Below are 14274 nucleotides of genomic sequence, written 5' to 3'. Positions count from 1 at the left end.
AGTGTTGTGATTTTGAATAATGACTAAAATAAATTCTATATATACTAAAACAGGGTTCGGTCGCCACTGTTCACACTGTTCATAGCCTGTTCATCGTGAAAATTCCGTTTTGCCCTTCTAACAGCCTTAATTTACACGTGCTTCGCCTTTTGAGTTTTCCCCTTTTCTTCGGCCCTTTTTTGTAATTTCGTCCCTGTCTGTTTCTAGCCCATGTTGTTTCGAAATTTTTACATTGTCTGCCATTGCTTTATTTCTCTGCGGTTTCTTCTCACACGCTTTTTTTTTTTTGATCTGTTTGCCATTTTGATAATACCACAAATGCGTCTGTGCTTTATGGTCATTCGTGTTCTCTTGCTTTATCTGGGTTCATGGTTAATGTTTCAACCAGATGAACCATCTGCTGTGGGGGCTTTGATCCCACCTTCATGTATTCCTCCGGTTGTGATTCGAACTGGGTCGCACCTTCATTTATTTGTGTGGTTGTGATTCCGAGTGGATCAACAATCTGCCTTGGTTTATTTTGTCGTTTGATGTGTTGGGCTGGTTCAGTATTTCAAACAGATGATGCGATTAATTCATCGCATCGAAGAGGTCAGCCACAAATTTTTTAGGGTTTTTTTTTTTTTCTTTTATCTTTTGTCAAATCTCACTGACAACTTCACTGTTTCAGCTTCATCTGGCTTTTCGATTGCCGTTCGTTTGTGTTTCGGGTGGTGTGATTCAGATCCGTCCTTTCGTTTCTACCTGCTCCTTATCAGATAAGTTCCATCTCTCTCTTATCTCATTTTTTCATATCATTCTGCTTCTGTTTGCTTGGCTTCTCTTCGCTGCGTCTCTGTTTGCATTTTGTGTATCATTGCTCTGGGTGTGTGCTTGCATTTATTGTTATATCTTTAAATATCCATTTTTGTTTATTTTCTATTAGTTTTTTTCTGTGAGTGTTTCATGTCTGCCTCCTGTTTTTTTCTTTCTATTACGCCGTACTCCTGGGTTCTGTTTAGAAATCTTTACCTTGAAAAAAATTTATACACTCCATGAAAATAATTAGTTTATGCAGTTATTTAATTGTTCTCTTAATATAGTTCTTGCATGATCAACTTTTTTCAGCCATAAAATTAATTAACTATCATTTTTATTGGCTATATAGCTGCCTACACAGGTATCAACTTTCATTAGTATGCATTAGATTATGTTACTGCCTTTTTGTTTTTCGACCTTCCCTTTTTTCTCCTCTCTTTCTCTGTCTGAATTTAACTGGTTCCATTGCTTTGGTTTATATTGGCGCACATCAGAGTCTTTGACTCTTATCAAATATTGCTTTCTACATATCTTCTTAATTTTCTCTCATGCTATACATATTCCCATCAACCATTCTTATTTATCTTCCTTAACATTTTTTCTTATTCTAAATCTATTTTTTTTTTTCATTTGATAGAATAAAAATATTAAGATTTATGCCGCCACTTCAATTCTTTTTGTTTTTTTTCATGTTTGGCTTTCAAATAAATCAATTTCAATTGCCTCCGTTATACTTTTATGTCTGTACTTTTTTAATCTTTTATTTCTCTTATATCTAAATTTTCCTTTATTTTTATGTCATTGCTTGATTTTTAACATTCATGTGTATATTTTCTAGGTACTGCTCTCTTAGTTGTTTGAGCTTCATCTTGAGGCTGCGTTGTTGTGGCATTTGTTCTTGCTGCGCAAAAAGGTTAGCTTCTGCTACCTGTTTTTTAAATATCTTCGATATGCATTTGTTACTTATCATCTTAGACATATTCTGCTCATAAATAAATATGATTTTCCATTGATTGGTTGTTATATATATCTTCTTTTCAATTTGTAATCTATTTATATGTCTGTTTTGTTTTCCTCCACCTATTTATTGATTGCTTCAGGCTTTTTCCTTTCAATCTCATCGATAAAAAATCTCTTTTTGTTTTTTTAAATGTTTGGCTTTCAAATCAATCAGTTTTAATTGGCTCCCTTATACATTTATTTGTATACTTTTAAAATCTTTTATTTGTCCTATATCTAAGTTTTCCTTTATTTTTATGTGATTGCTTCACTTCGAACATTCATATGTATGTTTTGTAGGTACTGTTGTATTAGTTGTTTGAGCTTGATCTTCACGCTGCGTTCTTAAGGCATTTGTTGTTGCTGCGCAAAAAGGTCACTTTCTGCTGCCTGTTTTTTAAATGTGTTTCATATGCATCTGTTATTTATCATCTTAGAATTCTTCTGCTCATAGATAAGTATGAATTTCTTTTCATTGGTTGTTATATATATCTTCTATTAAATTTGCAATTTATTTATATGTCTGTCTTTCTTTTCTTCCAGCTATTTATTGATTGCTTCAGGTTTCTTTCTTCGAATGTGATGAATAAAAAGTCTAGGGTTCGTGCTAGATTTCTCATGTTAGATAAAGATGACTGTCCTCATATTTCAACTGGTGTGCAAGTTGCCCCTGAAAATGTCTGTCATGTTCTTTCTACCGCTGCCTCTGAATCAAATCCTCCAACTCATAGGAAAAAACACAAGTCTATTAGGAATACAACTTTAACGCATACTAATCCAATTCAGCCAACTACAGAACAGGTCCCTTTGGAACAATTGGACTCTGATTCTGATGTTCTATCCTCTGATGTAAATGTTTTACATTCTGAACTTCCACCCCTCAACTCCACATTGAATGAAAACACTGCAAATCACACCTATAGGAGCCAATCATTTTATCAGAAGAAAAGACAAAGTATGTTAAATATTTTATTAAAATTTATTTCAGCATTTCTAAATTATTCTCCTATCAATAATAATATGCATTGATACTCTTTCTTTCTTTTACACTTCTTCTTTCCATAGGAATGATTCACAAATATGTAGATTTTGGAGATAAGGATTATAAGTGCATTTACTGTGGTGCACTTTTTTGGCTGAATGAATCCATTGCTAAAAAATCTATAGACAAACAGCCTTTGTTCACTCTCTGTTGTTTGCAAGGAAAAGTTAAACTTCCAATTACCAAACCAACTCCCAACTTTTTAGACAATTTACTTGATCCGAGCAAAGGCCAAAAAAGCTCAATATTTAGAGACAATATTAGGGCATACAATTCTATGTTTGCATTCACTTCAATGGGAGCCAAAATTGATCATTCGATTAACAATAGGCCGGGTCCTTACATTTTTAAGATTAGTGGGCAGGTTCATCATTTAATGGGATCATTGTTACCACCGGAAGGTGAGTCTCCAAAATTTGCCCAGCTCTATATCTATGATACCTATAATGAAGTTATGAATCGCCTTAATGCAGTTAATTGTAAACAAAATAATACAAATCTTGATCCAAAAGTTGTTGAAGGCCTTATTAAAATGTTTGACCAATCAAATGACTTGGTAAAATTCTTTAGAACAGTCAGGGATAAGTTAGAAAGCACTTCTATTAATGATATGAAAGTCAGAATAATGGGAAAACAATTAGATCATGGCAAACAATATGAAAGCCCAACATCTGATGAAATTGCTGGTCTCATAGTGGGAGATATTGGTCTGTTTGACTCAAATAGAGATATTGTCATAGAAAATCAAAGTGGAGAGTTGAAACGAATAACAAAATTAAACCCAAAATTCATGTCTTTACAATATCCTATTCTATTTCCTCATGGTGAAGATGGTTATAGCCCTGATATTAAATGGAATCATGATTTTAAAGGTCATCAGCCAAAAACAGGAAGGGTGCCTATGAGAGCCTTTATAGCCTATCAAATTCAGGAGAGACAATTTGAATTTAGTACACTGTTGAAAGGTGGTAGATTATTTCAACAATTTTTAGTGGATGCCTATGCAACTCTTGAAGAGGATAGATTAGATTTCATTAGAAAAAATCAAAAAAATCTCAGAAGTGAAGTTTATAAAGGCATTTATGATGCAGTTTCAATGGGTCATACAAATGCCACTGATCTAGGACAGCGGATTATATTGCCAACCTCACACATTGGAAGTGCTAGATATATGATTAATAATTACCAAGATGCTATGGCAATTTGTAGGCATTATGGAAATCCAGATCTTTTTATTACCTTTACTTCCAATGTCAAATGGCCTGAAATTATTAGAGAACTTCTTAGAAAACCTGGCTGCAAACCAGAGGATAGGCCTGATATCATTGCTAGAATATTCAAAATCAAACTAAATGACTTGGTTAGTTACATCAAATCAGGACAACCTTTCGGACCACTTGCAGCAGGTGAATTTCATCAAAGATAATTTATTCTTTGTTGATTTTCTACCTTTTTAAATACAAATTTAATTAATCGTGTCCTTTTTTTCATGTCTGTTGCATCAAACAGAAGTTCATACGATTGAATTTCAAAAAAGAGGCTTGCCTCATTGTCACCTCCTCATTTGGTTAGAACACGATTTCAAGTCATTGTCTGCAGCAGATATTGACTCGATAATCTCAGCTGAATTGCCAGACAAAGCTGTGGATCCAACACTTTATCATATTGTAGATCAGTTCATGATCCATGGTCCATGTGGTCATTTAAATCCTAATTCTCCTTGCATGCGAGCAGGAAAGTGCTCTAAATTTTTCCCAAAGCAATACAAAAGTGAAACTGTTTTTGAAACCAGTGGTTTTCCTACGTATAGGCGTCGCGATAATCCTAATAGATTTGTGCTCAAAAATGGAATTAAACTTGATAACAGCTTTATAGTGCCTTACAATTCAGAGTTACTGCTAAGATATAATGCTCATATAAATGTTGAACTGTGTTGTCAATCAATGCTCATAAAATATTTATTCAAATACATCAACAAAGGTTCGGATAGAGCTAGGGTAATAATTGAAAACAAGCCACATGATGAAATATTATCCTATCTTAATTGTAGATATATATCACCATATGAAGCTGCATGGAGATTATTTCAATTTCCCATTCATTCTAGACAACCTGCTGTTGAACGATTGCCTATACATCTGCCTTTAAACCAAAGTGTTATCTTCGCTGAAGATCAATCACTTGATTCAATTCTTAACCGAGCCACAATTCAAGATACGATGTTAACCAGTTGGTTTCAAGCAAATAAAAACTATCCTCAAGCACGAAACTTATCTTATTCAGAATTTCCTTCTAAATTTGTATGGAATTCTCGCGATAAGATTTGGACACCTAGAAAACAAGGGAAATCTATAGGGAGAATAGCCTATGTACACCCTGCAGCTGGAGAATTATATTACTTGAGAATGCTTTTAAATTCCCATAAAGGTGCCTTTGATTTTGATGATATAAAAACTCTTAATGGCATTAAACACCCATCATATCAGTCTGCATGTAGGTCTTTAGGTCTGTTAGGGGATGATAAGGAATGGATTGAGGCCTTAGAAAATGTTGTTGACGCAGCATCATGCTCTGAATTAAGACAATTATTTGTTACAATCATTTTGTTTTGTGATGTAGCAGATCCTGCATTCATTTTCAATGCTCATTGGCAAAATATGTGTGATGACATGTTATATAATCTTAGAAAAACATTTTGTATGCCTAATCTCATTGTGCCACAATCTGAATTACAAAATTCACTTCTGTATGAGCTTGAGCTATTGTTTAATGCATCATCTAGCAGCTTAAAAGATCATAATCTTCCAATTCCTGATGAGCACAGCATGTTACAAATTAGGAACAAATTGTTAAGGGAAGAATTAAATTATGATCTTCATCACTTAGCCAATCAGCATTCTGTTTTAATCACTCAACTCAACAAAGAACAAAGACACGTGTATGATTCTGTTATCACTGCCATAAATGAAAAAAAATCTGGTTTGTTTTTTGTTTATGGCCATGGGGGAACTGGAAAGACTTTTTTGTGGCACACAATCATTAATAAAATTAGATCTCAGGGTCAAATTGTTCTAGCTGTTGCTTCATCAGGTATTGCATCATTGCTCTTACCTGGAGGCAGAACAGCTCATTCTAGGTTTCAAATTCCCCTCAATCTGACTGATTCTTCCACATGTCAAATAAAAAAACACACTCATCTCGCTAAATTGATTGAAAAAGCTGCCTTAGTTGTTTGGGATGAAGCACCAATGAATCATAAAGACTGCTTTGAAGCACTAGATAAATCATTATGCGATATTTTATCGGATTTAGATAGTTCAGGTCAACCTCTCCCATTTGGTGGGAAACCTTTTTTACTGGGGGGTGATTTTAGGCAAATACTGCCAGTTATTCCAGGTGGAACAAGGGAAGAAATAATACATGCCACTCTTAACAGTTCATACTTATGGCCCTCTTTCAAAATTTTTTGTTTGAAAGAGAATATGAGGCTGTTAAGAGAGGGGTTAAACATTCAGGAAAGAACAAAACTTGCAGACTTTGCTGCTTGGATACTCAAAATTGGTGATGGTGAAATCTGTGATATAAATGATCAAACAGATGAAGAGGTCTCTTGGGTAGAAATTCCTGAAGATTTATTGATTGACTCTTACACAAATCCAGTTGAATCAATTTTTTTAGCAGCATACCCAGATTTTCTTACCAACTTTGACAATTATGCTTACTTAAGAGAAAGAGCCATAGTTACACCTAAGAATTCTACTGTCACTGAGATAAATAACTATGCCATCAATTTATTACCTGCAGAAGCCAGAACTTATTTAAGTTCTGATTGTCTATGCTCCTCATCTGGAAATTTAGAAAATCTTACCATGATGTATCCCACAGAATTCCTTAATCAGCTTGAATTCAATGGCTTACCTCCACATACTCTAACTTTAAAAATAGGCATGCCCATCATGTTATTAAGAAACTTAAATCAATCTTCAGGGCTATGTAATGGAACTAGGTTAGTCATAACCCAAATGACTAATAGGGTTATTGAAGCAAAGGTACTAACTGGTAGCAACATAGGCCATAAATTCTTTATACCTAGAATCATCCTCACAGCAACAGAAAAAAAATGGCCTTTCACTTTTAAAAGGCGTCAATTCCCAATTAGACCAAGCTATGCAATGACCATAAATAAGAGCCAAGGACAATCCCTTAAAACAGTTGGTTTATATCTTCCCCAGCCTGTCTTCACCCATGGACAACTATATGTTGCATTGTCTAGGGTTACATCAAGGGAAGGCCTTAAAATAATTATAGACAACAATGGAGAGATGCCAAATAAATACACTAAAAACATTGTCTATAAAGATGTTCTCCAAAATTTAGTTTCAGGTTTCAACTTCTCTCCGTGCATATCTAAACATCTCTATATAATTTATACCTATACTTATTTAGCAGAATATATTTCTTCCTTTACTTGCACAAAATGTCTTTGTTTTTTCAGCCCACTGATGCAATGGATACAAGTCCAATAAGGAGCTTGCAACCTCATCAAGACAAACTCAGAATTAGAGTTCGGATCTGCAGGACCTGGAGGCCAAAAGTCTTTGGATCTGATCACCAATTTGCTGGTTTAGAATGCATATTGGTTGATGCAATGGTAAATAAACTCTCCCCATTACTTATTCTACTAATGTACTTGTTCCTTTAAACAAATCTATTTTTAAAAAACAGATTATTTTTGCCTAAATGTACATCAGACATACTTTCCCAACCCCATTTTTCAATGTAAAAACATCTTGCAAAACTGTTTTCATCCTAAATAATGTAACTTAAATAGCTAACAATATTTTTTTCCAAACTATTACATATGAAAAATCAAATGTTCAAAAACAATACTCCTCACAACCACTTTATACTACTAACATTATCTAAATATCTCAACAAAATTAAGCTAATACTGCCTACCACCATCTTTTTTAATCAAAATTACAACATATAATTAAAGCATCATTTCAACCTTTTAAATAACAAAACTCATATATAATTACTTCAGATCTTCACACCCACAATTATCTGCTGAAAAAACCTTACACAATCCCTCTACAAATTGTCTCCACATGTGAAATATTGAACTACCTACATTTTGTCTTTAATACTAAATACTAGCTTTATTCAATTATCAAAATTAATATGCTCCACACATACCATGAGTAATGTAACTAAGTTTATATAGCACAGGTATAACTTACTATGCTGTCCACATAACTCATACAAACCAATCAATTCTATGCTCCATTTTCTCATATTTCAATATCATCAATCATTTGGTATTTGCACTTTTAAGATTTATGTATTTTCTTCATTGCTGCAATTCTATCATGATTAATTAACCTTATTTTTCTTCTGAAACAAGGGTGACGCAATTCAAGCAACAGTCAAAGAGATTGACTATGATTGTGTCGCTCCAAAGATACAATCAGGAGCTGCCTATGACATAAGCTGCTTTCACACAATCAAAAGCAGATCAGTCTACAAAGTTGTTCCTCATGCTGCTGCTATCATTTTCAACGAGAGAACCATCTTCAAGAGATTGACAGTTGTTCAACCAAAAATTCCAGCACACCGTTTTCATCTCATGGATTACAATCAACTATCCGCACGGATAAATACAACCACCATTCTAACAGGTGCTGATCAGAACACATTTAATCCCATTATTTTCATTCCCTTTTTTTATTCTCTTACACCACTCAAATTTTAATTGCACACTTCTCTTATACACTTTAAACAACTGACTATCATTTTTTCATGCATTGGAAGATGTGATGGGACACATAACTGCAATACAGCGTTTGGAACAAAAGATGATTGAGAAAACAAGGTTGGAGAGCAAATGTGAAGTGTATATAGAAAACATCAGGTACAACCATTAACCAAAACCTTACAAACTTGACGCTTTTATGATCACCATTCAAACATTTTCTCCTGCATTTATTGTTGCAGCCATCAAACAATTAGAATTACACTATGGAGCGATGCAGCAAAGAATTTTGATCATGCTGCTATAGAACAGTTGCCGCCACCAACTTTTATCGTTTTCACAAGCGTCAAAGTGAAAGAATATCAAGGTAACTGATACCTTTTCTCAACTTCCTATTATTTGCATCTCCAATATTCATTAAAAAAACTCTTTAATCTTTCTTTTAACCATGCACAGGAAAACCTGTTCTTAGCAGCACTAACTCAACCTTGTATTTCATCAATCCACCAATACCAGAACTTGAATCCTACAAGATTGCGTAAGATTTTTATAACTTTTTCAATATACGAGTTCTACTTTTTTAATATAACTCTCTAATTCAATCTTTTTTGCAACAACAATTCAGTTTCAAAGATAATGCAGTGGCTATCAAAGTACTCCCACCTTCAGCAATGGTACACCTTCCTTATCAACAATTAAAAGAGAGTCAAAAGGTGCATATAGCGGAATTGAATATACTTGATCCAGATTTGCACAAGGTAATGCACATTCACAACAAAATCTTATAACCATCTACAATTTTTTTCTTCTTTTGATTATCAGCCACAAACTCTCGATAGTTTCACATTTTTAACACGATTATTATACTATACTCTTTCATAATATCATAACTTACACACTTTTACTGGTTTGGCATCTTTACTGATGTTCACATGTCTGCTTGCCTTTCTGAAATATAAAGTCTCTAAATATTTACTCACTGCCTAACTACATTGCTTTACACTGGTTACCAGCGATGCATATCCATTCTAACCAACTAATTAATCACAGGCACTTGCACAATACAAACTTTCTCAAACTGACTGTCCTATACCTGTACCAAATACACCTTGCTAAACAATGCTTACACAGACCTATCTATACCAATTAACTACAAATATTAATATTAACTAACTGCCACCTGACAACTAAAGTCCTTATAAAATAACTATAACTTACACATTAGCAACATGGACATAAAATACTTATAATCATGTATTATATTCCCACAAAATGAAACATTGAATATAACATCCTTATAATTATGGAACATCAATTTTGACATCAAATGATTACAATTTATTTCTAAACCCTGTTTTCCACAATTAACTATAAAATGCTAACAAATATTCAAAAAATGTTTACACTTATTCAATTTGTTTTTAATGTTTTCACTAATACCAAAAACTTTCTACCCATTGTCCACAAACTCAACCATTTCTACACAACTAAAACCATTAACTTTCGCGCTTCATATAATATGTTAAACAAAAGTTTTATTCAAATTATTCTGCATTTAAACCATTTCTAATCCTGCATATCTGTTGCCTAACATAAACCACCAAAAATCAAAATCTCCTCTCAATTAAACCATTATCAAATTGTCTATTTTTTCTTATACACTTCATATAATTTACTTAAACAGCCTATTTTCCTAATTGCATCATCATTGTCATTTATGCACATCTTTATCAAAACAAATAGGTCAAGCCATACATTTTAAATCTTTCATTTCATGTAAAAATGTTCAATACCCTGATTATGTATTTGCAACAACTTATAGGACAAACTGATTATGTGCCGTGCAACCATTACACGGTTCAACACAAATGCTGGATGGTGGTACAGAGCATGTCCAACTTGCCACAAACAAGTCAAGCCTTCACCTCAGAGTGATGAACTCCTTTGTCCAAGACACGGCACCCTCAGCACACTTCCTATTCCTTGGTAACCAATTTTTTTTTCTTTCTTTTTACCTTTACCAAACAATTATAGACTGTATACTTCATACAATATAATCACTTTGTCTGATTATTAGCTGTACATCAAACGCATTCTTACAAAATACCATGCATACTCCACATTTACAAAACCTATATTTGCCATCTATAACACACATCCATAATCACTATTTTCATCAATAACAAATCCCTTAACACACACCTTACATAATTAAAGTATATATAATCACTTTTCTGCATGCACTTCATAATATTACCAAAATACAATGTTCATAACTTTCAGGCTTATAACATTTCCACAACTACAAACAATCAAATAAAAATTAAACGCATCTATATACCACAGAATAAAATATGTTTAACCTTCTTCTACTTTCTTAACTTGCATTCTTCAATTGAACAATGGCTGCTGCCATTGAAAATACAGGTTCAAGGTCAGCTTCATCAATAACAAATCCCTTAACACACACCTTACATAATTAAAGTATATATAATCACTTTTCTGCATGCACTTCATAATATTACCAAAATACAATGTTCATAACTTTCAGACCTAATAACATTTCCACAACCACAAACAATCAAATAAAAATTAAACACATCTATATACCACACAATAAAATATGTTTAACCTTCTTATACTTTCTTAACTTGCATTCTTCAATTGAACAATGGCTGCTGGCATTCAAAATACAGGTTCAAGGTCAGCTTCGCAATTGCAGATGCAACTAACACAACCAGTGTTATCATAATTGGAGACCCCGCTGAACAACTCTTTGGAATATCATGCTTCAGCTTGGTTGTTGAACAGGGCTTTAGTGACCAGAATCAATTCCCAGATCACATCCTTCGACTTAGAGGCCAAACTAAAAATTTCCAGATCAGGTTTGGCAGCATGAAAAATGATTTCAAAAGAAATGACCTTCTCATCCACGCTGTTTTTGATGATGAACCCCAAGTCCTTGAACAACCCTCTCTTCCCACAGATCAACAGATGGTTATACATGAAGCGGAAGAAATGAACCAAAAAAATCTTCTTTCCACCCCATCTCCTACTTTCAAAAAATTCCCCCCAAAAACACCTTCTGGTTCATCAAGGACTTCCACAAAATACCCCACTCTCCCATCACCCAAAAAAGCTGCAGTCAAAAGGGCTCTTTTCACTTCTCTAATGAATGTGAGGAAAAAATTCAAAAGGTACCCAATCTGTAAAACCTCTAACCCCTCATCCTAATACTATTCAACTTATAACACATTTCTCTGAATTCTAACATGCATTATTTTTTTCCCTGTTGTTCCAAAAACCATCTCCAGCAGAGAAGCAGCAATTAAAGAAATCACTGGCGCAGAGACAGCTACAAATCCAATACCCACAGAGGACATTTCAAGCCCAGATGACATTCCTCTCGTGGCCTTCAAAAAAAAAACAGCAAAATCCACAGCCAGGTATAACCCATGCTCAAATGATGACGTACAATACTCTTGATCACCACTGCATACTTACACAATTTTTGGTGCAATATTATTACATTCAAATAAACCCAACCAAAAGCTACACTTCATAGCCATAAATTGCTTGGTTTAGTTACTAATCTTCTTAATCATCAACCATTGTTTTTTGCTACTTATGATGCCATGCAGAAATTAGGTTATTTCTTTTCCAACCAATGGTAAATAGTTTTCCAATTCACTGCATGGAGAATACTTGAATTTGAAGGAAAATTTTTTTACAGGACATGGGCAAAAAAAAATGAACTTGGGCTATCTATATATAAAATCAAGTATATACTCTGCATCTTATATTCTCATAACCTTTTCATGGTTGAGACTTGAGAGAGAAAAGTAATGAAAATAAACTTTATCGAGTCCTTCACTGACATATCATGATGTATCAATTTGACCAAACATATATTCTTACCTGCATTATTCATTTTGTTTCATCTTATACATATTGCAGTCAACCATCAATTTTAACATTCATTCTTTCATCCTCATCATTTAATAATCATATATTATTTCTTTTACCTCAAAAACAAATCACACAACAAACAAAAAAGACAATTAATATCTGCTCTTCATTCCTTCTTTCTTAACTTTAACCTAACATCTTCCAATTTCTAACACTTTGTATACTCATCAAAAAATGCAGCACAGCAGAAAAAATCCCCTCAACAGAAGCTAACAGAGAAGACAAAAGCCCCACAGCAAAAGAAGGAAAAACACATGATGAGCATCTCCCCTTGCAACCAACCAACCCTCATCAGAAAGCAAGCGAGGACAAGTCACCAAGCACAATTTGAATCCATTCTCAATCACCATAAATGGCTTTTTTGAACAATCAACCACTGTACATCCCTTTATGTTTTGTTCAACATCACACACATTCCTCACATGTATTGTAATATTTTTTGAATCCTGTTTGCACTTTTAAGATATCATCAATATCTTAAAACAACAAACAGCCATGCCTGGGGATCAAAGGCACTTAAACACAGCCTATGAAAGGCACTTATATTTTGAATGATCTGACACGCAACAACTCATCATATATTTACAATGTTCATAACTCTTTTAACATCTCATCACAACCTTAACAAAGCAAACACATCTCTCTTTAAAACGTTTTATCAATTGTTGTTACCCGCAGCAACGCGCGGGCAAAAATTCTAGTATGATACTAAAAATGCTTTTTATTTATTTGCTTAGTATAAAAAAAAAGTATTTTCACTTGCATTTATATTTTTTTTTTCCTGCAAATTTAAATTAACCTTCATTTTCCTAAAAACAAAACCATAAAATAAATATGCCTATAAATTTATATTATTCTTTTCTTTGATTTCGTGTGTTGCTTATATCTCCAAATGAGATATGAAATTATTCCCACGCCCCTCAAACAAATAGTGGGATGTGTGGTGAAGCATGATTGGATTATCACTATATAAAAAAAATCTACCTATCACAAGTGTACGGGTGTAGATATTATTTGTATCTTTCTCTTTTATTATGTGAGTTGAGAAGATACAAAAAATGTATACATCATTGCATGAAAGTTTTGCTCTATCATCATCTCGTGGAATGCCCTTTAAAATTTTCTTTGGTTTATGCCTTGAAAAAAAAAAAAAAAAAAATCTTTCACCCCGTCAAATTGACCTTTCTCTTTCAAAAATTTATTGGGTCCATCCAGCTTAGTAGGGACGGACACAATATGTGAGGACTATTCCCACAGCTGCAATGCAAGAGCCTCACAGATTCTGTTTTTTACTTTCTGAAAAGTTAATTTTGGCCATTGAAGAACAACCAATGGAAAAGGGTCACTTGCAACAATATCAATTTCTCAATTCTGAAAACCTATGACTTTGAATATAAACTGGTGCAGTCAAGCCACCAAAATGGAAGTTATAAAACCGTGGCCAAATTCACATAGGATACAGACTAGTCTAATCTCTACATGCACAATTTCTTCATTTTGAGGATTAAAAATGTTCAGATTCTTGATGTTTTTATAAACAATTTCATCTCTCATGGCTATATATAAAGATGATTTGGCTTCTGTAATAGAAAAGTCTCCCTCCTATTCTGGTATGAAATCAAATTTTTGCTTCCCATCAGACAATTTAGTGTAGCTCCATTTAATTCACTATGCATGCTTTGTTCACTTCTGGAAGAATTTTGCTTCAGGT

General features: G+C 33.6%; 2 protein-coding genes across 4 annotated transcripts; both read left to right on the top strand.

Annotated features, from left to right (window-relative positions):
• The first annotated feature begins 451 nt into the window (after positions 1 to 451).
• On the top strand, positions 452 to 13137 carry LOC147274392 (uncharacterized). 3 transcript variants are annotated; one of them, XM_086228526.1, is made up of 13 exons: positions 452 to 591; positions 671 to 1711; positions 2098 to 2172; positions 7335 to 7490; positions 8247 to 8520; positions 8654 to 8753; positions 8837 to 8961; positions 9051 to 9132; positions 9220 to 9352; positions 10417 to 10580; positions 11291 to 11791; positions 11912 to 12040; positions 12744 to 13137. In XM_086228526.1, the coding sequence occupies exons 4-13, from the start codon at positions 7347 to 7349 to the stop codon at positions 12892 to 12894; spliced, it is 1803 nt and encodes a 600-aa protein (XP_086084652.1). In that variant the 5' UTR covers positions 452 to 591; positions 671 to 1711; positions 2098 to 2172; positions 7335 to 7346; the 3' UTR covers positions 12895 to 13137. The 3 variants fall into 3 exon arrangements, with proteins under 3 accessions (XP_086084652.1, XP_086084650.1, XP_086084649.1); XM_086228523.1 differs by lacking the exon at positions 452 to 591 and having other exon boundaries at positions 1586 to 1711; positions 11909 to 12040; XM_086228524.1 differs by lacking the exons at positions 452 to 591; positions 2098 to 2172 and having other exon boundaries at positions 1577 to 1711; positions 11909 to 12040.
• LOC147274393 (uncharacterized) lies at positions 2380 to 6836 on the top strand. The gene is made up of 4 exons (XM_086228331.1): positions 2380 to 2752; positions 2863 to 4245; positions 4349 to 6713; positions 6827 to 6836. Exons 1-4 carry the CDS (start codon positions 2380 to 2382, stop codon positions 6834 to 6836), a joined length of 4131 nt encoding a protein of 1376 aa, XP_086084457.1.
• Positions 13138 to 14274: the final 1137 nt, after the last annotated feature.

The sequence above is a fragment of the Dryas octopetala genome, chromosome 9 (genome assembly GCF_963921425.1).
Source record: "Dryas octopetala chromosome 9, drDryOcto1.1, whole genome shotgun sequence".
NCBI lineage: Eukaryota > Viridiplantae > Streptophyta > Magnoliopsida > Rosales > Rosaceae > Dryas > Dryas octopetala.
The sequence above is the reverse complement of the archived record's forward strand: the minus strand, read 5'-3'. Positions and strand labels throughout refer to the sequence as shown.

Excerpts from the sequence above, each read along its gene's own strand:
- LOC147274393 (XM_086228331.1), top strand. The coding sequence starts at position 2,380 with ATGAATAAAAAGTCTAGGGTTCGTGCTAGATTTCTCATGTTAGATAAA. Across the intron at positions 2,753-2,862 it reads TTATCAGAAGAAAAGACAAA|GAATGATTCACAAATATGTA; the intron begins GTATGTTAAATA and ends TTCTTTCCATAG. Across the intron at positions 4,246-4,348 it reads TTTCGGACCACTTGCAGCAG|AAGTTCATACGATTGAATTT; the intron begins GTGAATTTCATC and ends TGCATCAAACAG.
- LOC147274392 (XM_086228524.1), top strand. The coding sequence starts at position 7,347 with ATGGATACAAGTCCAATAAGGAGCTTGCAACCTCATCAAGACAAACTC. Across the intron at positions 8,962-9,050 it reads CAAAGTGAAAGAATATCAAG|GAAAACCTGTTCTTAGCAGC; the intron begins GTAACTGATACC and ends AACCATGCACAG. Across the intron at positions 11,792-11,908 it reads GTGAGGAAAAAATTCAAAAG|CAGAGAAGCAGCAATTAAAG; the intron begins GTACCCAATCTG and ends AACCATCTCCAG.